At 37.4% G+C, this 24,101-nt stretch overlaps 1 protein-coding gene across 1 annotated transcript; it reads left to right on the top strand.

Annotated features, from left to right (window-relative positions):
• The first annotated feature begins 909 nt into the window (after positions 1 to 909).
• tm7sf2 (transmembrane 7 superfamily member 2) lies at positions 910 to 15,003 on the top strand. Its single transcript, XM_042499475.1, has 11 exons — positions 910 to 1,349; positions 2,165 to 2,247; positions 4,575 to 4,771; positions 5,442 to 5,496; positions 6,292 to 6,486; positions 7,596 to 7,699; positions 9,998 to 10,117; positions 10,268 to 10,436; positions 10,530 to 10,610; positions 10,713 to 10,835; positions 14,189 to 15,003. Exons 1-11 carry the CDS (start codon positions 1,207 to 1,209, stop codon positions 14,347 to 14,349), a joined length of 1,431 nt encoding a protein of 476 aa, XP_042355409.1. The 5' UTR covers positions 910 to 1,206; the 3' UTR covers positions 14,350 to 15,003.
• The last annotated feature ends 9,098 nt before the right edge of the window (positions 15,004 to 24,101 follow it).

Raw genomic sequence — 24,101 nt, forward strand, 5'->3', positions numbered from 1 at the left:
AATTAACCTTCCAACAGAAAAGAAAATCAAACATTTTGCAAAAGTTGACAGGATTTCACCGTGAATTTTGGATGGATCAGCATCACATTCCAGGCACATAAAGTGCATGAGCCTGTAGTTCTTGGGTTTAATGTTAAAATAGTCCTTTACAAACCACAAAATATGAGAAAAGAAACCCTTCCACCTTCTTTACATGCAAAAAAAATTAAAAAAATGAAATATCCATGATACAATCCAAACTTTTCCTTCAAAGGAAATGTGCTAAAAACATGAACACAGAATATAAAGACTGAAAAGAGGATTTAGGCTCTGTGCAAATCTGTATTAATAAATTATTTGAAGTGTCTTCTGCTGAATAAGTTGCAATCTGGATGCAATCTGATTATGTCTAACACTAAAATAACTGCAGCTGATTTACTTTAACCCTTGCCTGTCTTTCGCTACGTTTAGGAATGGTTTCTATGTGTATGTCTATAATAAAAGTGTTTAAATGTGATTAAAAATGTGTTTTCTTCCCCAGCCGGCATGCAGTCGATCTTCAATGTTGAAATACAGAAAAAAAAACCCAAAAAAACCTTGAAACAACATTTAATCCCAGTAAAAGCAGTGGCAGCAGATGATTTTGGGCTGTCAGACTTGACCTAATTTCTTTCTTCTGGTGGAGAGTTTGGGCCGATGCTGGGCTGGAATTTGGCCAGCTTGTTTTGCCTGATTTTGAGGTGTCATTTATCTGTTTTTCATTAGATTTCAGCAGAGTCGGTCAACCAGACATGGCCCGATTTACTTCTTCTGGCGTGCTGAGTTTTGGTCGATGCTGGGCCAGGTCGTTTTTTTGATAACTGCCCACTGATGGCAGTGTCAGCAGCTGGAATCTGGCAGGCTCAGGAGAATCAGGCAACCAGACCCATCCTGATTCATTTCTTCTTTAATCATTATTGTTGTTATTTTATTATGTTATTGGCTATAATTATATATAAAGTTTAAAATCTAGTAGAGATAGTTTTGCAATGACAAGAATATCTGCAGCTGCAGTTTCACAGACGGGTTTTTAAAGTCGTGTAACTGAAAAATTTAACAAGATTGTAGTGTAATTCAGGTGTATTTCACAACATCTTCCAGTCACTTCCTCTCTGTAGCGTGCTCCGTCTGTCGCCACCTGATGCGCGCTTCTGATTGGCTGAACCCTCTTTTCCCCACCCTCTTCTGATGACCGCGACGGCCTCTGATTGGCTGAGAGGCAGTTTCGTGCTGGTCAACGTGTGTCGGGGGCGTTTTCTCCTCTGCAGGCTGCTGGATGGATACATCAGAGTATCATTACTTTCCCGTCTACACCTCCATGCTTTTCACCGGTAAGACTCTGAATTTACTGTTACAAGACAAACTGCTTCTTTCTCATTTACATGCGCTGTTTTTCTGCAAAGTTGTTTTTGTCGCGCTCAGATCATTTTGGGTTAAACAGGTAATGGGTGGCAGACTGCACGGCCTTTGGTCTCACGTTTCATAATAGAAATGTAGCTGCAATAACACAACACCTGAACTTTGTCTCACACAGCAGTAGAAGGACTCAACATGCTAACAGCTCATTTAAATTATATTGCAGAATGTAAAACAAAAAATCCAATGTAGCCTACTTTTTGTTGACACCACTATAATCCACTCTTTAATTCCCTTTTGTCCTTTTTTAATTAATTATTTAAGTTAATTATTTAGTAAGTTAGTTATTTAGTTAATTACACAGTCAGTTATGTAGTTAACCCTTTGAAACATGAGCAAATTGGTTGAATTTCTTTCAAAAACACGGGGAGAAGGCAACAAGCAACTTATATCCTTCTCATATCCTTCTGCATGGAATAATTTTACTTTGAATACTCAAAGTACGTTTTTCTGTTGAGTAACATTTTCAATGGAGGCCTTTTCCTTGGAACAGAGTATTTTTAAAATATGGCACCAGTACTTTTACTTCAATAAATAAACTGCATACTTCTTCCATCACTGACCACAGCTACTGTTAACATAATGTTTAGCTTTTGGTAAAACTAAAACTTTACCATCATCAAAAGGCTCTTTGATTCTGGTCATTTGCAGTCTAATTTATATTTATTTGCTCCTCATGTCTTTATTTTGAGTGAATTATATCTGTTTTAATAAAATATTTTTTCCACAGGAGACCAATAATGAGGCCAAGCAGTCAAACGCTCAAACACAGATCGTCACATGACACAGAGAGGGAGTTTGGAGGAACCCTGGGTGAGTCGCAGCAGACCTGACCGCCATAACCCGGCGCCATCACGTAGCATCCACCTGCATTTAATCTCACTCATTTTACCATTTATATAGCCATAAGCTCCACTTTATATAGCAGCTTTTCCTAGCACGTGTGCTGCAGCTGAGCAGAAAGCAAAACATTTTCTTTTCATTTTGTTCATGCACTCTTATCCCATGTCAACTTGTTCATGCTTTTACCTGCCTTACCTACATACTACTGCACACTGAAGGTGAATGTTGTTGGGTGAAAAAGTCAGATTTCATCCAAGAGAGAAAGAAATGCCAGAAAAAGTGTTATCAGTTCTAATAATATGCCATATATGTTGCCATGAAATTTTGTCTTTCTTAAAATCAACAAACTGAAGCCACGATAGAAATTATAAGAGGACAAAACTTGCTGCACTGAAGATCACTAGTTACACAGAGTGACCTCCCATCAAACACAGGACTGTACAAACCCAGTCGTCAAAAGAAAATGTCGGCACTGTACGTTTCTGCAAACCACAAATACATCACATTTGCCCTTTTCATACATATCACATACACATCTCTAAAGTGATGAAGTTAAAGAACCTACTTTGTCATCTGGAGGTGGAGGGGAAGGTGCAGACCAACGTTCAAGACCAGCAAACAAAACTGGTTGTTTAGCGAGTCATTGCTGTTTCCATCAGCATTGTAGCCCCCAGTTGTAGGTGGATTTTAGCAACTAGCTGCTCTTTTTCTCAAAACTTATCAGCCTTCAAACATGGATGTTTTTAGGAACCTTTTGTTGAGATTCTTTTGGCTTTTTATCCCCCAAGTGTGGGTGTTTTTAGGGAATTATCACTCTTTTTCTAGCAGCTTTATAGCCTTCAAACGTGGGTGTTTTTTTGTTGTTTTTTTAACTGATATTTGCCTATTATTTCTGCAGCTTTTTAGACCCTAAACATGGGTGTTTTTTTGGGAACCTGTGACTCTTTTTTCCCAGCAGCTATTCAGCCTTCAAATGTGGGTGGTTTTTTTACCAACCTGTGTCTGTTATTCCTGCAGATTTTTTAGCCACCAAGCATGGGTGATTTTTAGGGACCTGTGACTCCTTTTCCAATGACTATTCAGCTCCAAAATGTGGGATTTTTTTTGGGGACCCATCACTTTGTTTCCTGCAGCTTTTTATCCCCCTGTGACTGTACCTGTGACTCTTTCCAGCAGTTTTTCTGTCTTCAAACATGGGTGTTTGTTACTGGCCTGTGTCTGTTATTCTTGCAGCTTCTTAGACCTCAAACATGGGTGTTTTGTAGGGACATAGCTATTGAAAGTGAAAGTCGGGGGTGAGTTAGGCCCACTGATGCTTACTGATCCGCTCTGCTCTCATTCTCCACCGGTGTCTCCGTCTGTGTCCCCTCCGCTCTCATTCTCCGCCGGTATCTCCCCTGGTGTCTTGGAAAGTCTGCTACGCTTCCATTCTCCGCTGGTGTCTCCGTCAGGGTCTCCGCATGTGTCTCCACAGGTGTCTCTGCTGGTGTCCGCTCTGCTCTCATTCTCTGCCGGTATCTCCCCTTGTGTCTCTGAATGCCTGCTCTGCTGTCATTCTCCGCCGGTGCCTCCGTTGGCGTCCTCGCAGGTGTCTCCGCTGGTGTCCGCTCCGCTCTCATTCTCCGCCGGTGTAGTTGGTGTCTGCTCAGGTGTCTCCGGCAGGTGTCCGCTCCACTCTCATTCTCCGTTGGTGTCTCCGTCAGTGTGTCCGAATGTCCGCTCCGCTCTCATTCTCCGTTGGTGTCTCCGTCAGTGTGTCCGAATGTCCGCTGCGCTCTCATTCTCCGTCGGTGTCTCCAGCAGGTGTCCGCCCCGCTCTCATTCTCATCTGCTGAAACAATCATTCTCGTGCATCACTGGTTGATTGGGTTGTTATTACAGCTATATTAAATAATTATCACTTAAGTAAGATTTCATTATAGACATGATCCAAAATACATCAAATACATCACAGCTTCTCTGTTTGTGTGTGTGTGTGTGTGTGTGTCCTGCTGTGTTCCATTTTGCTCTCTGATTGTTTTTAATTCATGTTTCGAACACGACGGTTGAACTCTCTGCAGACTGCAGATGAGACAACGCGAAAGAGAACCACGTGCTTTGTTGCACCCACACCGACAGCTAAACTATCTGTTTTTGCTACACAGTCATTCAACCTGCTTATTTATTCACAGTCATCACACATTCGCTGTAATAATATGGCCGCGCAGGAGTTAGTCTCGCTGTGCTCCATTGAGAAGTTTTCTTAGTGATTCTGCTTCACTTTTTCATTTCTTTCTGACTCCGTAAACGTCTCTCAGGTGCCATATGCATCCCCATCTTCCTCCCGCTGACGGTGCTGTTCCTGATCAGTGTGAGTCGATCGCCGGAGGCCAGTGTGCTCCAGTGGCCCCCTCCCCTCCCCTCCACTGACCACTTATGGGACCCTCTGGCTCTCGTGATTCTGCTGGGCTGGATCGCTCTGCACGCTCTCCTCTACGTGATGCCATTTGGAAAGGTATGATGCGTTCATCAGCCTGGTTTTAAGGTTAAAGGGACAGTTTGGATATTTTTAAGTGGGGTTGTGTGAGGTACATAAACACAGTCAATACATTAATAATGATAATGATAAAACTTTATTTATAGAGCACTTTTCATACCAGGAATACAGCTTAAAGTGCTTCACAATAAAAGAAGTGCAACACAACACTGATGAGACGGGCTGTTTTGTTTGTTGTGTTTATCAGTGGTAGTTAAGTGTTAATATGTATTTATGTGTGCAGCCAATAGCCAGAAAAAAAGAAATTAATACACCCTCCAAGACAGCAGGTGGCGCTCTGAGTTAATTTAATCTTTTTTGGTTGTTAAGTTTTGGCAGGACATTGGCTCCATACACATGTCATAATGTAAGCTGTAATTTTGTAGTGATATGTAGTAATATTGGAAAATATTGTTACTAACAAAGTGATGATTGTCAGCCAAATCGCTCGGTCTTAGTTATATTATATACATGATACTCTATGAATTGCACACTTTTGATCAGTTGACTTCAATCCAAATTTGGTTTACTGATCTCCATACATTTTCATGTACTTTCACTAACCATGGCTAGCTATTTATGTTTAAATTTGTGATAAATACACAGGATGTTTTTGTGTTTAGATTAAAGTGAGTGTGTTTCCCTGCAGGTGTCTGAAGGATTAGTGCTGAGGGATGGAACGCGTCTCAAGTATCCCATAAACGGTATTTATCTTACTGATTATTAGAAACACGAAAGTTGTATCATATTATACGTTTTAACCCTTTAACACCTACAGTAGATCGCCATCAGTTTTCTTGTGCTTTGTTCAGATGCCTTTTACAGGCATTTTAACCTCTGAAACCTGAGATAATTGGATTTATTTCTTTCAAAAACATGGGAAAATGTCCCAAAAACTGTTAAAAAAAAGAAAAAAAAGAAATTAAATAAAAGTAAGAAATAATTATTTTTCTTTGTCATTTTCCTTTTTGTTTTTGTATTTTACTTTTCTTTTTTGTTGCTTATTATCTGGTAACCTTTTAAAAATTTCAGGCACATTTTTGGTCCATTTCTGTTAAGTTGTTCATTTCCCTCTTTCCATGTTTTTGAAAGAAATAAAGCCTATTTCACCTTGTTTCAAAGGGTTAATATGCATATGTTAAGACACAGATTTAATCTTTAAATCATGTCTTAAATGTGATTTTCGGCAGTGTGGTTGTTTGTTTGTGCTGTGAGTAACGGAGAATAGTTGTGTTATGATAGCTGCAATATTTCACAGTTTGCTGTGCATTTGTTATCTTCTACTGCAGTGCAATGCTCTTACTGTGACATTTTATTTTAAGAAGGATATTTATATATCTTCAGTTTAACCTCTACGCGTTTCTGGCTGATTTGACCTTGAGCTAAAGTTTACAATCTGAAGTTCAATCTCTTCCAACTTTTTTTTTTTGTAGTGTCAGTCTGCGAATCTCTTTCTCCCCGGGCTGCAACATTTAGCTTTGTTTGTTTGTCTCCCTCAGGTTTTCATGGCCTGTGCATCAGCGGTTTGCTGCTGCTGCTCTTGCTGGTGCTCGGGGCTCCTCTGGGGTATCTGTTCGAGCTGCTGGTGCCTCTGGCAGTGTGTGCAATCGCAGTGTCATTCCTGCTCTCCGTTTACCTCTACGTCCGCTCCTTTTGGGTTCCTGCTCATGCTCTCGCTTTGGGGGGCAACACAGGTGAGAGTGGAGATTCATCAATAAAGGAACAATCCACCTTTTAAAAAAAATGCTATTTTAAAACACAGAGCATTTGTAGGCTTTTTTTGTTGTGTAGTGGAAGATTTTAGTATTCCTCTGGGTAATTATCTAACGGTGGGCCAAGCTTCACGGAGCCTGCAGGCAGAGAGTGAACGGTGACCCCGCTGCACCGGCTGTGCTGAGCTCTGCTGCATCTGAAGGCAGAAACCAGAGAGCATCCAGCGCTGTGATTCAGCTCCTGCTCACTGATGATAACGTTCAGCCCAGTTTGTGAAAAGATAAAATGCTGCAGCCTTAAAAAAGGGCTTCTAACATGGCTGCAGACTCCTCTCGCTTTTCAGGGTTCCTGCTGATCCTTAAAAAGTCCTTAAAGGCATGAAATACATTATCTATAAATAACTTTTTCTCTGATGTTGCATCATAAAATCTCAAAATAATGGTTAATATCTTTATATTTTTAAAATAATTTACTACATTTAATGTCACACAGATCCAGATAGAGGTAACACCAACACTCACATTTACATTTACAGTTCTGCACATAACTATATTTTCACTCCATCTTCACTTTTTGCACACTAATTTGCACATTTATTTCTTTTTATTTCCTTTTTTAATCTTTTAAGCTTTTTTTGTTTGTTCTCTGTATATAATGTACATACATATCTTAATTATTATTCGTGTTATTTTATTTTATTCTGTTTTATTCTATGTTAAGTGCCTTCCTTTGTATATGTATTTGCATTTACAGTTTTAACAAATATTTTATTCAGTTGTCACTCTGACGCTGCTTTAACAAAACAATTTCCCTCATGGGATTAACAGAGTATTTCTATTATATTCTAAAATGAAGGACCTTTTTTTAAGGAAGGGATACTTAAACGACAACATAACATATTCATTGTTTTCTCAGTTTTAAAGATTTTCAGCCTTTGACGTTGTCTGTGTCAGTGTCTGCTGGTATATACAGCAAATAAAAAGCGATTTAATATGTTTACAGGTGATCTAAACTTTTCATGTTGTTGATGTCAGATCCTCATGATGATGATTTTTAAAAAAAAAAAAATTAATCCCTCTGGCTCCTCTAGGAAATCCTCTGTATGACTTCTTCATCGGACGGGAGCTAAACCCCCGCGTCGGAAACTTTGACCTGAAATATTTCTGTGAGCTCAGACCGGGTCTGATTGGCTGGGTGAGTTAACCTGCAGGAGTGAGCCAGGTCACTCTCTGAGTGTCTTCTCTGTGTGTGTGTGTGTGTGTGTGTGTGTGTGTGTGTGTGTTGCTTTACTGAATTTACTGAATCATTCTCCAATTTATATTTTACTTTTAGAGGATATTGAACTCTAGCTGCTAATTTTTTTTTCATACAGTGAGGATTTAAAGCAAAGTTTAATTTAAAAGCAAAAGACCTTTAAAAGAACAAAGATTACAACAAATTTTAAGTGTTTATTAAACACAAATTATAAATATCTGAATCTGTTGTGACACGTCAAGTTGAAACTTTCGTAATCTTTCACTTTATTTTGAGTCTAAATAATGTATAGCTATAAATGAACATTAACTCTTAGAAACTGAGCATATTGGCTAAGTTACAAGTTACAAGAAAACTACCCAAAATGTAGCTGTTAAAAAAATGTTTAAAAAAAATCAAAAACTTAACAACAAAAAAATCTAGATAAAAATGGTTAATAATAATAATAGTGGGGATTTCAAGCAAATTATTATTATTATTATTATTATTATACTAATACTATTAGTATGACTATCACTATTATTATTATTACTTTTACTATTATTGTAGTTTTTATTATTAATTTCTTGCAATTTCTCTCTCGCTCTCTCTCATAAAACTTTCAGGTCATTTTTAAACTAACGTAATTTTAAACTTTGTTTAAAAAAAAATGACTATTAAATCTACTTTCTACCTTCTATTTTCTTGCCACCTTAATTTATTGCAATTTGACATCCCTTGCCATGTTGCTCTTGCCTTTTTATTCGTGTTTTCAAAAGACATCAAGCCAGTTTGCTCAGGTTTCAAACGTTAAAATACGTGAGAAAGCTTTCTGGACGCAGCACACGGAAAAGTGATGACGTTCCAGGTTTTAAGTGACACTGATGGTGATCTCTGTCCGAGAGCCAAGCAGGACCAACAGGTGGCGATGTTACTCTCTGCTGATAATAATTTGCAGTCTGAGAGTTTTGCAGTTGAAATGAGAAACTTTTCTCCCCGATGACCTGACACAGTGAGACGTTTGTTGGAGGGCAGGCATCATTATCTGTGTCTGAGTCATCACACCCAATGAGACAAAATAAAGAAATCCCACCGAGAATTTCAAGTAAGATCCAAAAAACTATCTTCATTCATTCATTATCTTCACTCATCACAAGAAACAACACAGAGACAGCAAAAGATCAAGATTTATTCATGTTGTTTTCTGTGTATTTACAGTAAAAACTGTCAAACCTTTGCACATCTGAATGTTCTGGAGCCAGGTGCGTAGGAGCGGACAGAAAAAGCTCCCACCAGCTGGCCACAGACAGTGTGTGGGAGATCTTTGCTTCCTGTTGAATGTTTATGTACTTTTAACTTACATCATCTTACAATAGATAATTATGACACTTTACAGGCTAAATGTCCTAAATGATTTAAGGTGCACAGCAGTTACAGAGAAGCAGTCTTTGGCAATGAAAATCTTGAATCTCTGGCTCCTTCCAGCAAATTAACTTATTAAATATGTTTAAATATGTTTTATTAAAATGAGAATCTAAGACATTAAATAGTGCAAGTTAAAATACATGGATAAAATATCAACAAAAATAATATATATAAAATATAAATTAATATTATAAATTTTTTATTTTTTTTACAATGGTTTAAAGAATATAGATAAATCAAGTGCATGGTTGTCAAGAGAGTTACAGGCCTTTATGAATGTGTAAATGTTTACATTTATTATCCAGACACGTGCAATTTTAGACCAAGGATACTCAACTTGCTTTGTTTGGGGGCCACTTTTGCTAAATCACAGAAGGCCAGGGGCCAGTCACAGCAGCCCATACATGTTTCTAGGGTTTTAGAGGATTTCTAGGATTGTAGGACGTTTCTTTGAGCGAATTGGCTTGTTTTTGTCAAAAATGTGGGAAGAAGGTAAAGAGCAACTTAAGAAGTAACCTACCTTGAAAAGCAAAAAATTAACAAACAGGAAATTAGATAAAAAAAAAGTGCTAAAAACAAATTATAATATGTTTTGATAATTCTTTCTATCTATCTATGTATGTATATATATAGTTATAGTATACATATATACTGTATATATAAGGTAGAAGAGGGCAGAAGGTAGATTTATAAGTCAATTTTTAAACAAAATGAATTTTCATTGATATAAAATGATATTATTGATATATATAATTATATAATTTATATATCTGGCTGCCTAACCTGCGATATGGTGATGTTACTCTGTATTGACTCCATCTGTTTTTCTCTCAGGTGGTCATAAACCTCGGCATGCTGATGAAGGAGGTGGAGCTTCGAGGTTCCCCCTCGCTCGCCATGATACTGGTCAACAGTTTCCAGCTGCTGTATGTGGCCGACGCTCTGTGGAATGAGGTGCGTGGGTCAGCTGTGTCACAGATAAAAAAAAACCACCTCTACTGTTTACCTGAACTCTCATTTTAATCCTGCAGACATGCACAAAGCCTTGCATACTTATTACCTGATCTGTTTCACTTCATCACGTGTGCTGCTGCGTTCTAACAGGAAGCTGTTCTGACAACCATGGACATTGTTCATGATGGTTTTGGCTTCATGCTGGTGTTCGGGGACCTGGCCTGGGTCCCCTTCACGTACGGCCTGCAGGCTGCCTTCCTCGTGGTTCACCCACAGACCCTCAGTTCACTGGGAGCAGCAGCTATAATAGCACTGAATGGTAATCATGTGAAAGCGCTTGTTCATTAGTGAGTAATATATTGCGCGTCCCGGTTAAAGATGCTGATGTTATCATTTCTCTTTTTGCCATCAGGTATTGGATATTATATTTTCAGAAAATCAAACTCGCAGAAGAACCAGTTCAGACGAGACCCGACACATCCCAGTGTTGCAAGTCAGTCATTTATTTTCAATCTTTTGTCTAAATCAGAGCGAAGCGAGCGTTGATCTCTGAAGTGACTTGCACTTTTTGAAGTATTTACATTTTCCCTCGCAGGACTGGAGACCATCGCCACAGCAACGGGGAAGCGGCTGCTGGTGTCGGGCTGGTGGGGTCTCGTTCGTCATCCAAATTACCTCGGTGACCTCCTCATGGCCCTGGCGTGGTCGCTGCCGTGTGGTAAGACAGCTCAAAAGCCTCGGTGGCCACACTGACATGGTGCTGTAACTTCAACTAAGAGTCTTTGTTAGAAACTGTGGAGGAAGTTTTTGATAACAAATTAATATCAGGCTGAGTATTAATTATATTCAGACATATCATTTTAAAAAAAAATAGATGTGTAGTAGTTTTTAACCCTTTGAAACCTGGATTGACATCACTTCCGTGCTGCATTCAGAAGCCTCAAGTAAAGTCAACATATATAAATATACATAAAGTAAATATAAGTAAATGCTAAGAAATTTGGCAGGAAATGTCTCAAACATGCAAGAAATTAGTAGATTTGGGGAAAAATGCATATATTTATATATAGCATATATTTGTAATTGTTTCAGTTATATATATTTAAAATTATTATATTATTTATTTTTTAGGTCCTTCCTTTTTCTTTTTTAAAAAATGATTTTTTTACTTTCCTTTTTTTTGTGTTTGCTTTGTTTTTTGTTTATTTGCAGGGTTTTATGGTTTGTTTGTTTTGCCAATTTTCAAGTAATTTTCTTGTACTTTTTTTTTTTTTTATTTATTTTTTTTTTTTACCAGTGTCATTTTTAAAAGGTGATGAGCAACATTAGCTCTCATTTTAAGTCGTTCATGTGTTCACCGGGTGAATATAAGTCAACTATTCACTCCTACTTTATCTCTGTTTTGGTCACCACCAACTTGAGGTGACAGTCAGTGCGTCACATTGAGGAAAAATTTGCTCAAAAGTGCTCACTAAGTGATAAATCTTACATGGTCGTCTGTTATTATGGCCAGCAGCTTTCTTCATGTAAGATTTAAGTGCTTGTAGTTTGTGTCTTTGTTGCAGTGCAGCGTGTCTTAAAAAAATCAGCAAATTTTCTCCACCAGATGTTAAATGCTCTGCAGAATTCACCAGCTAGTCTCTAACTGTGTTTGCCTGCTGTTTGGTGCCGGGTTTGTGGCGTGCTGTGGGGTTTTAAGAGCTTTTCGGCAGAAATCGGCACTATCTGAGCAGTGAGACTGAACCAAAACAATTTAGTTGCAGGCTGGAAAATGAAAATAATGAACTGAGAGATACTTAAAAGCTGAGGGGAGCTCCACAGTCACGCCAAAACAGCCTGTGTGTTTGTTCCTTCTCTATACAAGTTTTATTGTGATGTGTTGTTGCTGTGGAAATATGGATTTTAAAGACCCTTTAAAGCAGTTTTCTGCTCATGAAACAGTCTGTGTAACACTGATGCCTCCTAATGATCTACACAAGCAAACAACACAATCAGCGCAAAGACTGGACATTTTTATACAGATATTCTTAACTCTTGATTTCCCCCAAGTCAGACAAAATGATTTACAGTACGCAGTTTTGAAGAGCCAATGTTAACATTTTCATAGGCAAACTTTGGCAGTGAGTAGTAAATTAGCCAGTTAAAGATATAACATACAACTTTTCCGCATTAAAATGTCCAAAAAAGACAAGGCCAGTTTTAGTGTGAACTGACATCATCCCAAATGATTCCAACAATGTTCAAACCCTGTTAGTGGGATCATTTTCCCTTTGCACATCCATCAGGCTGGTGGTTGTCTGCCAGAAGCGATTATAAATGGACTTTTAATCCATTTTTAAGCCACATTTCTATGCTACACTCTCAGGTATTTATAACTATGTATTTTAGCAGATAAACTCAAGTCACCTGATGTCTGTATTTTAAGATATGAATAAAACAAGCTGAGCAAACATTAGCTGCAGCCCCTACTGTCCCAAATAGCGTCAGAGAAACAGTGACATTTCTCTCAGGATTTCTCAGGCTGTTTTTGTGATTGTTGCAGCCTGAAATGCCTAATTTGTGGCAGCTTTTCTAAAAAAAATGTGATGCAAATTGCTATGTTTTAGGCGTTCAAATTAAGAGAAAATTAACTTTGTTGGAGATTTGTCTGTTTTTGCAGCATGCTTTCACACAAGATTAAGCAGATAAAAATGAGATGCAAAATGACAAAAAAAAACCTTAATTTGTACGGTGGATAGTTTTGTATTATTTTGAATCATATTTAATCGATCCAAACGACGTTTACTACACTTTAAAACGAGGTTTGGAGAGACGATCGCGGCCACTTGGGAGACTGTAAGTAAGTAAGTATATCTCATGATAAGCAGGGAGATAAAAAGAGAGAGGCCGAGTGGATCAATACGCTGTGTGCAGCTGTGCAGTAAAATTTGTGGTAAAGTTGCGGTGATTGGAAAAAAATCGCAAGGTTGTGCAGAATTCACAAAAACTGCCCGAATTTGCATGAATTGTTTTGCAAAATCCTGGAGGGAAAAGACTTCTGTGGATGATTCGTGTCCTGGGACAAAAAAATAGACAGTGGTGGAATTCAAACTGGGAGAAGTTTCAGCTGGTTGCAATATTCAATCCTCGCCACTAGATGCTGCTAAATCTCACACACTGGTCCTTTAAACCAGGACCGAAATAAGGCGAACAAAATGACAAATCTGACTCAGTGTTCACTGCTAACCCAGTAACTGACAGTTTCCGATACTCTGCGCTATGAAGACGTTTTGGTAGTCACCAAAACTACTAGATAATTATAATGTGTTAGTGACTGATGTAGAAGCACTAAAGGCAGCAACAATGTGTTGTCTTTGTTCTTGTGTAAGCTGCCTTATGTTCCTCTGAAATCCCTCTTCCTGTAATGGTGGCTGTCAGACGTTTTGTTGCCGCTGACACATTCTGCTCATTGCTATTCAAACTTTCCGTGACTCACTTTTGTAGCTGCCTTTGTAATTGAGATGTACTGTGGTTTCTGCCTTAATTGCTGCTGTAAAAGTCACAAATGAACTCCAAAAAGTGAAATCGTGACAGCGTTTTCCAGACGTTTGAAAGCTGCACTCACAAAAGATGTGCGGCGGTCACATTTAGACCCCGACTGAAAGACAAAAAGGTATTTTCTGAAAAAAAAAAGAAGCTTAATTAAACTGGCATTCACTGCAGGGCTCTTGTATAATACGGACTGAAAAGAAAATGTACAGCTATTTGCGTAGGAAGCTTGATTACAGCTTGTTTGATGTCATTCAAATCCTGATCAATAATAATAATCATTGTATTTAAAAGCGCCTCTCTCAGCACTGACGGACACAAAGATAAAACAATTACAATAAAACAACAGATAAAAGCTACACACAGTATAAAATGGAACAATGCAATTACACAGACAGGGAATAATAAGACAAAGGTGTCAGTTTTCTCTGTTTTGATGATCATTTTAAATTTCATCTGTGATTCATACATTTTTAAGTTTTCTTTGTTGTTCTGTTGTGTTTCCTCCTGCTGACAGTCTCTGTGTGCTCGTCTTTTCTTTAGGATTCTCACATCTCCTGCCTTACTTCTATGTCATTTATTTCACCGTCTTGCTGATTCACCGAGAGGACCGAGACGAGAGACAGTGTCGCGCCAAATACGGGCTGGCGTGGGACACCTACTGCCGACGTGTCCCCTACAGGATCTTCCCATATATCTACTGAACAGGAAAGCAGACAGATGGACCAAAACTGTCTCGCCACATCCTCCAAACTTGGCAATAACTCGAAATTTAAATCCATTTTCAGTTAAACGGACCACGAATAATACGCGGTGCTGCTACTAGGATTCTGCAGGGAGCTCACAGTTTTTAATCAGCCTCGATTCGTTAGGCTGCAGTCCAATTACAAGATGATTTTCAATGGATCACTATTTCTAATTCATTGCATTTTGACTTTTAAAACCTTACAGGGGTCTGATAGAGGAGCCACACGTCTCCAAAGCATTCCAGCATAAACGGCTAACATCTGAAAACAGTGCTGGCCTTTTGTTTTTTCTTATAAAAATGACACAAGTTGTTGCAAAAGAATAGAAGAAAAAATATTTCAACGAGAAAATATTCTAGAAACATAACAAATAAAATGCATTTCCATATAAACACCAGTGCCTTTTTTTAGAATGAAAAGACTGGGTCACAGCATTTTTAACATGTTTTTTTTTTTAAGTTTTTACTACAACGTCTTCTTTTTTTTGTAAGTATGTTGTTCTCTGTGAAATACAATTAAAATAAATAAATACAAAACAGCACTTGATCACGCATCCTAGCTGCATTTATTAGACAGACAGCTAATTGAATCTCTTGGAGCACTGTAGGATACCAGGCCACTCGCCAGAAGAAAATGTTGGCGCTGTACGTTTCTGCAAACCACAGATATGTTACATTTGCTCATTTCATGCAAATATCAAATCAATCGATGCGTGAAAAACGCAGATCACTGCTAGAGACAAACAATCAACAAAACTGGTTGTTTTTGGCCAAGTTATTGTGTTTTCAGTGGCAACCTGATGTTTTTGAGTGACCTTTGGCTGTTTTTCCAGCGGGATGGTAGCACAAAAAGTGGCTGATTTTATGAGACGTCACATTGTTTCTTGCCAGGCTAGTGGCATAAAAATTGTTTGTTTACCAAGACATTGCTGCATGTTTTGCTGTTATTGTGGCACAAAAAGTGCTGTTTTTTTTAATAGATATTGATGCATTTCCAGCCAGGGTAACGGTAGAAAAGTGGTTGTTTTTTATGAGACATCTCTGTATTTCCTGCTGGAATAGTGGCACAAAAAGAAGTTTTGTTTTTTTATTAGACATAATTGTGTTTCTTGCCTGGATAGTAGCACAAAAACTTTATTTTTTAAAGATATATCTGCATTTACTTGGTCATTTTCCTCCAAAAAAATGCTTTGTTTCCTGCTGACATAGTGGCACAATATTCAGGTGTTTTTTTTCTGAAAGCATTGTTGTTTCTCTAGCAAAGATTGTGCACCCAAACTGGACATTTTAAGCCAAAACATGATCTTTTCCCAACGATAACCAAGTTGTTTTTGTTCCTAAATATAACCACACAATTACAGCAGTGTTGAAACAAATGATCTGCTAAATAATTTTCTATAAAAGTGTAAACAGCTTGTGGTTTAGGGAAACGTACAACATTTTCTCTGGCAATGAGCTTTTGCAAACATAATGTCTTCACATGCCCTCAGTGTACATTATGTGTCCATAGAAAAATGCATTATGCCTTCGTATGATGATCTGAATCTACGCCTTTGCGAGCTTGTGAAGATGGCAGCTAATAGCTGTGTCAGATTTTAATAACCTTTTCCAACCTGTCATCATCATCCTGTTTAAATGGATTCTCTCTCCGGCATTCGTGCTTTTATAGCAGACGTTCACTGCTTTTTTTTCTGTCAGGCTTTGAATACGCTCTGTTGCGAATTACTCTGAAGGAACAAAAAGTATATGAGGTGCATTAGTACAAGTAAATGCAGCCGGAGGCTCCTGAATAATGCCCTCAATCATCATTAACGCTCTGCTCCTTCCTGAAGCTTTGAATCAGAGCAGGTTGATTCACAGGTGTTCACATTGTTAACAGAAAGGTGCGTCACCTTGGGAAAAGTTTTTTTTAATTTGGTGCTTACTAAGGCAGAAATCTTGTGTGCATGTACACTGCAAATTATATTTCTCTCACGTTGCGGTGAGGCGTGTGCATGCGGATGACAGAGCTCTCTGCTGATGCATGCACACCTTCATTTTTCACCTTTTAAGCCCATTTGCAATACAGCTGCCTCTGGCCTTGCCTACACAGCGCTCAAGCTATTTTCTGTTGTTTTTCATACACTAAGTGCTAATTAGGAATGTGCTTGTATAATGCCACGGGTGTCTGCATGGTGGTGGGATTTGTGCTGAATTGATACATTATATTCTGTATGTACGTGTGTATATGTACTGTATCTGTACCCCCCCCCCTTTGTTCTGTTTCATTTTCTTGCTCTTGTGCCACTTTATGAATCTTCTGAGAAAAGTTCATGATACAATGTATTATTATTGTTATTCTCATATGAGATTAATGTTAAATTGTTTTATCATTTGTTTTATTTATGTCTTTTTTTGTTTAATTGTAATTCTACATGTCAGATTATAACAACAACATTATTTTAGTTTAATAGATTTTACATATTTTTAGTGTCATTTATATAAGACAAATACTTATATCAAATTACAGGATAAGGTCTTCTATCTTATATCATATTAATGCAAATTAACCCTTTGAAAGCAAATTGGCTTAATTTTTTTTAAAAACATCAGGAAAAGGTGATGAGCAACTTGACCAAAAGTAAGAAGAAAATTGTAAAAAGTATAAGAAAATTACCTGAAATAAGAAAAAATCAAAAACAAACAAACCAAAAATAAACAAATACATAAAAATAAAAAACTTGATTTTTTAAAACTTTTTTGTTTGTTTGTTTTTAGCTTTTTCTACATCACTTTTCTTGTGCTGCGTTCAGATGCCCTCACAAAAATTTTGATGTTAGAAATCTGAGCAAATTAGTTTACTTCCTTTTAAAGAAAAAATGCAATGAGCAACTTGGCAAGAACTTTTCTGCAAACTGCAAGAAATTAGTATATTTGGAAATTTATATAAAAACCCCAGGAAAATTGTCCAAAAATCAATTTATCATAATCAGAATTATATGGTTATTATTATGTTTACAGAATTATTATTATTTTTAGGCACCTTTTCCACAGCATTGCCTTGATTGGATGCATGTATTTTATTGTATTTTGTTTTGTTTTATTTTATTTTTCAGTTTTTGTCAGTTTTTGTTGTTTTGCTGTGTCGTGATGTTTTACACTCCCGTACAGTAGGTGGCGTTGTGCACCTAAACCAGAAAGACGAAAAGGACTACAATTCCACGGAGGCCATTTTCAGGAAGTGACATCACTTTTTTCAAAATTTTTTTTGGAGGGAAGTCAAATGAGTAAGGTGAGGTGAGCACAAACTTTCCCTCACGTCTTTCCACACTCACGTCATGATACACGATATGAATCTGTTTGTCACACTTAAGTTTCAGCCTGTGTGGCAACATTATGAAGAAGGTTGGTCAAATACAAAAACTTTAGAAAACACACAGTATTTTATATTAAAGTTGTGTTTGTGTGGAAGCTCAGCTAGCTAAGTCTGCATCATGGAGTTAAGGCAAACTTAGTTAACAATGTTTGTCCCTCGTGGAGCTATAGACCAACATAGACCAGTACACCCATAATACATATTTTGAGTATTTGCATCATGCAAAAAAAACCCTGCTTCTTTTTATTTTTCATATATTTTGAGGAAAAGATGTTTGCTGCAATTTGCATGATCATGAGTGAAGGCTGACTTCATACCTGTAAAGAAAGAAAAAAAAGGTTTGTACTTTTAACCACCTTTTACACCACCTAGTCAGCACATTAAGTGAAGCAAATCAAGTTTTTATTTAACTTATACATTTATCTGTCTGTGTGTGAGGACTCACTGCTGTTTGTTTGGCACAGAGACTGCAGAGGCTGATCAAAATGTTTGGAAACTCTGAGGGACGCAGAGGGACGGAGACTGGCCGGGCAGAGACAGTGAACCTGGAGCAGAGGAGGATGAAGTCCTGTGCATCAGACTGTTCAGTCAGGTGAGTACAACAAACTCACCTTGATGGTTGTAAGAGCAGAACGTCGCCGTAAAGTGCACAGGTGCATCTAAAAATAATTAGAATATTGTGGAAAAAGTACCAGTATTTTCCATCATTTATTTAAGAAAGTGAAAATGTAATATGCTGTTGATCCATGGCATGAACTTAAATGTTTTAAGCACATTTTATATCATTTTTTTATAATCAAAAAATGTAAAAAAAAAAATAAAATAAAAAAAATAAAAATATTAGAGACACCCGACTGTCCATGCCACAACAGTCTGATGCAGTAATTCATAGTAAAGGAGCCTCAACCAAATCAAAATATTGTGATTCATGTGTAATAAATATACAACATGTGTTAAATTACAAGACAAATCAACTTTTTTACAATATTCAGATTTTTTGAGATGCACCTGTATTTGTACTATACTACTTGTGTAAAAACTGCAGTTTTGTGCTTAAATGTGTTTGTTGCTGCAGCTGCTGTGGAGTTTATGTTGTTTTCCAGCTCTGTGTTGTCTGCTTAGTGATGTTTTATGTGGCTGTTGATTTTCTGAAAAGTGTCAGGCTGTTTTTGTGTCGTTTAATAATGCTTGTTGCACCCGCCGTGGTGTCCATGCACTTTGTATTTACTGTCAGCCATTTTTGTGCCTTTTCTGGTTGTGAGGCTGCCCCCTCTAAATAATTGTTTGAAAAGTGCACTTGCACTTTGACACTGCAGAAAAAAATAATAATGTACAAAAATCAATCTTGCTGCTAATTATCATATATATCTTCGGCTGTGTGTCTCTATGCATTTTGTGCGCGGGGTTAATAATGCTTGTTGCATCCGCCGTGGTGTCCATATACTTTGTATTTATTTTCGTCCATTTTTATTTAATTATTTTGTGCCTTTTCTGGTTGAGGCTGCCTCCTCTTAATGCAGCAGTATTTATACTTACATTTTAACCTACCTGCTTTTTACTTTACTTTTATCTGAGAACATTTTTAGGCAAGTTATTGTACTTGTGTAAAATGTCTTTAAAGGAACTTTACTTTTATTTGAGTGAAGTATTCTAGTGTACTTTCTATCCCATGCTCTGACTCTTCTTAAGTATTTCCATTTAATGCTACTTCTTCTCAACAACTCAGAGAGAAATATTGTGCTTCTTTCTGCATTACATTTATTTTATCTGACCGATAGTGGTTACTTTTCAGATTAAGATCACAATTTCATAACATTTTACATTACAAAAACATGATACGATCATAATAATACAATATATTTGTAAAGATTATGTTAATATTTTTGACTTACAAAAAGAGAAAGTTGGGGCCACTGCAGCTGCATTGATCACATGGGCGGATCATGAGACATTGGGCCCCTGGGCAAAGACACGCAAAGGGGTCCCACCACCTCCTCTACATAGGAGCTAAACAAATAATTTTTTAGGTGGTTAATGTCTATTTTGGGTCATTTTGTGTCTCCTTGTTGTTCTTTTGTGCCTTTTTTATAGTCGTTTGTGTAACTCTGAGGTAATTTTCTTTTTTTGGTTGTTTTGTGTTGCTGTGTAGTCATTTTGTGTCTCCTGGTGGTTCTTTTGCATCTCTTTGTGGTTGTTTTGAAACTTTTGTAGTTGTTTTGTGTCTCTAAGCAGTTCCTTTTTATCTCTTTGTGGTCTTTTGAGTCTCTTTCTGGTTGGTTCATTTTAATGTGACATTTGCACGGTGGACACAGCACATTGCAACAATATTGTCTGGTCACTGAAGTATCATGATACCTGAGTGATTCCTACTCCGATATTTGTTTGTAAATCAGTAAAGGTAATAATGCCAGACTGCAAATTAATGATTTATGTAGTGCACGAGTAGTGTTGTTACGCCAGCGTCTGCAGCGATCCATTCTCTTATATAAGTATTTGATTAAGTGATTAAATGACTCATTGATGTGGTTTATGGTTATGAGTCATTAACACTGATTGATTTTGCTTGGAATTAAAAGTTAGATTAAAAACAATCTAAAAAATACTACAAATATTATTTTAAAAAGACCATAAATAAATAAAAATAGATAAAAATACATGAATATTTAAAAAATTGCAATAAATGCATTTAATATGTCACAGAATGAAACTGATTAAATTAAATGTAGTATTCAACATGATAACACAATGTTTTCATTTAATTATTTGATCAAAACAAAGTGATTTTATTTAAGACATAGACTGGCTGATGTATCTAATGTGATTAATACTATTCAAGACATAAATTGCTCCACTAAATCAATAAACTAAGATGATGTTTTTCTTTTTCTTTGAGATTTTCATCCTACCACTCATACTTTAACAATCATTATTTAAATAAATTAAGTTGAAATTAGTGGAGCTGTCCTGCGTCCTCTGTGGTTTTCTATGTGACACCGGGCAGGCATTGAGGCTGAAACCCGACACTTGTTATCAGTTTGACTAAAGGGAAAGTTTCCCCTCTAAACTTGGTTTCATAAATAACAAAACATTATTTAAAACAGTTCAAATGCATAATTTTAACTTGCAGTGGAGTCCTTTTGTAGTGTTGCATTTGTACTTTTACTTAAGTAAAGTATCTTCTTTCACCCCTGATCCACACTCACAGTGCTAAACTGTCGCTCCTCATCTATATTTAGTGAAGATAATGAGAAATTTGGACAATTTTTTTTCTGATCATACAGAAAAGACTGTATGCGTTTGTTATTGTCTAAATTGACAATAATTATTCTCAGATTTATACCGATCTGACAGTTCATCAGTTTGTGTTTTAACTAAAAAGAAACAAAAGGTAGAAAGTTGTAAAGATCTTTTAACCCACTGCTCTGATCACTATTACAGTCGTCCATCATCAGGGGTAAAATTAGAAACTGTCATGATCATCACGAAGAGCAAAAGGAGGACAGCAGACACCTCGGATATAAGGCCTCAGGGCCTCATTCATAAAAAATATACTGTGATTTGATTTTAAAATTTAATCTTAAAATTAGACCTGATTAAAAAGACCATTACGCTTAAATTAGCCTAAAAAGTGCCTCAGGAATGTGACCATATGCCCTTATTGATCAAAAACACCAGCAGACATACTGGATTTTTTTTCATTTATTAATAACAGCATTTCATTTTTTAGCAAAAACACATTTTCGATTTAGTTTCACAGAGTAATTTTCACATAATTAACTAATGAAATGCAACTTTTTTTTCAATTAATTCAGGCAATTAGTTGAAAATGGTCTTAGTGTTTAGTTACAGATGAAAGCGGCGGGTATTTTTATAAACGAGACAGCAGCTGACAGCCAGAATGAGTCACGCTCAAGTCTCTCTGTCTGGACCGACGAGCCACCGTCCAAATAAAAACATAAGTGCGAACAGGTTTGACACATTCTTGGACGCAAACGGCCGCTGTTAAGAAGCACATCTGCTCCTTCTTCAGTTTTAGGAGGAAATGAAGCAAACAACATCTTAATTTTGTCACGACAAAATGGAAGCAGTTATAAAATGATGGAGCAAAGGTAGACTAAAACTAGAGTTGTTAGAGAGTGAAGTGGCTATTTTCATTTCTGCTTTTTCAGTCTTGATGAAAATCCATTCTGTGCTGAGCAGGAATTTGAGTGTGTAGAGCATACAGGCCACATAAAAGCATTTTATATTGACTTTTAACCTTTTTTTGCTTTAATTAAATCTCTTCTTTTAATGAAATACTCCACTTTTATAATGCTTTCACTTTTCTCTCTTGTATCCGTCCTTGTCTTCATATCGAGGACGTCCTTCTCGTCCTTTTATGTGTACATACTGTACATAATAATATGCAACATCCCAGAGTGTCTTGCATAATAATGAATGAGAAAAATGTGTGTGTGTGTCCGTCCCCGTGCATGCACCTCTTCGCGCACTTGGCAATTGTGTATGCCAATCGTGACGTTTCAGGCCCATCAGTTGTAGCCAGTTTCCATGGCAACATCTCTGCAAGAGCACAGACGTAGGAGAGAGGGGAAAGGAGTTGAGACAATTATGGCGGTGGAGGGTGCTGGAAGAGGAAGAGCCCGGGATGATGAGTGTGACACAGTGTGAACCATGGGACGAGACAGAACGAGAAACAGATGCACGTGTTGTGTGTGTGTGTGTGCGTGTGTGTGGTGGGATGCACAGAAGCGTTGAAGTTTGGGTCCTCATGACTACATGAACCTGTACCGGAGGGAGTATGAATTTTTAAAGAGAAAAATAAATGCTTTGTGCAGAAAAGCAGTGCTGCCAGGCCTGTGGACAGACTCGAATTGTATTTTTCTGTTTTGAGTGAGAGCCTCAGAGTGAGTCAACAGGAATCTCTAATACAATTTAGTTTCCATGGTGACAGCGAACGGACAGGGAATGATATGTCCTTTTCAAACAGGGGGGAAAATGGCAGCTTGAAGACTCCTTGTTGCTCTGTTTTATTTTTTGAATCATTATTTAGACAACCCGGTAAACCCTCCAAATGACTCCCTGAGGCGTCGTCAGGACATCCTCAGCATTTTCTGCTCTGTGTCCTTGATCCTTTAAAAACCAGACGAGAAAACTAGAATTACCGCCTTGTGGTTGAAATCCTCTGCACACCAGTCAAGTAGCACTTACAGTTTACATCCATGTCTGTGAAAACATGAACGCTTCACACATATCTTCCCCTTGGCAGCACAGATGATCTCTACAATCAGTTTCAAGGTGGACACCCAAGATAAATTGTCACAAATTCTGTATCTGAAAAAACCTCTGTCCTTCTGTTCCTGAGATATGACGTTGAATAACGACCAGAAAACATTATGATGTCACAGTGAAGTTAACCTTTGATCCTTTGTACATTAAATGTCATCACTTCATCATTTTATCCGAATAGAAATCTATGTGAAATTGTGTTACAATCAGCAAATCAGTTCTTGAGTTATGGCCAAAAACACGTGTTGTGAGGTCACAAGGACCTTTAACTTTCAACCACAAAAGTCTAATCAGTTCATTGAGTCCAAGAGGACATTTGTGCCAAGAAGAAGAAATTATCTGAGTTCTTGGGAGATTGCATCCACAAGAATGAGACAGATGTAAGGTCACAGTGATCTTGACCTTTGACCTATGACCACTAAAATCTAATCAATTAATTGGTGAATCTAAGAGGACGTTTGCTCCTAATAAAAAAAAACAACAACCCTCAAGATGTTTTTAAGATATTGGGTTCAAAAGAATGAGACAGATGAGGTCACAGTGACCTTGATCTTTGACTTTTGAACCAAATTCTACTCAGTTCATTAATCCAAATGGATGTTGGTGTCAAATTTACAGAAATTGCCCCAAATTGTTATTGAGATATCACATTCATGAAAATGAAAAGGATGCAAAATCACAGGGACCTTAGCCTTTGACCACCTAAGTCTACTCAGTTAGCTGCTGAGTCCAAGTTGACATTTGTACCGAATTTGGAAAAAAAAAAAAAACGTCCTCAACAATGTTGAGACAAACCATGTTCACAAGAATGAGACAGTTGAGTTCACAGTGACCTTGACCTTTGACTTTGACCACCAAGATCTAATCAGTTCATCAAGTAAAGTTAAGTGAATGTTTGTGCCAATTTGAGGAAATCACCTTAAGGTGTTCTTGAGATATTACATTCATTAGAATGAGACAGATCCAAGGTCACAGTGACCTTGACATTTGACAACCTGATCTAATCAGTTAAGGATGAACTGATTGGAGTGGACGTTCATGCCAAATTTGAAATAACTCCCACACGGTGT

The sequence above is a fragment of the Plectropomus leopardus genome, chromosome 13 (assembly GCF_008729295.1).
Source record: "Plectropomus leopardus isolate mb chromosome 13, YSFRI_Pleo_2.0, whole genome shotgun sequence".
In the NCBI taxonomy this organism is placed as follows: domain Eukaryota; kingdom Metazoa; phylum Chordata; class Actinopteri; order Perciformes; family Serranidae; genus Plectropomus; species Plectropomus leopardus.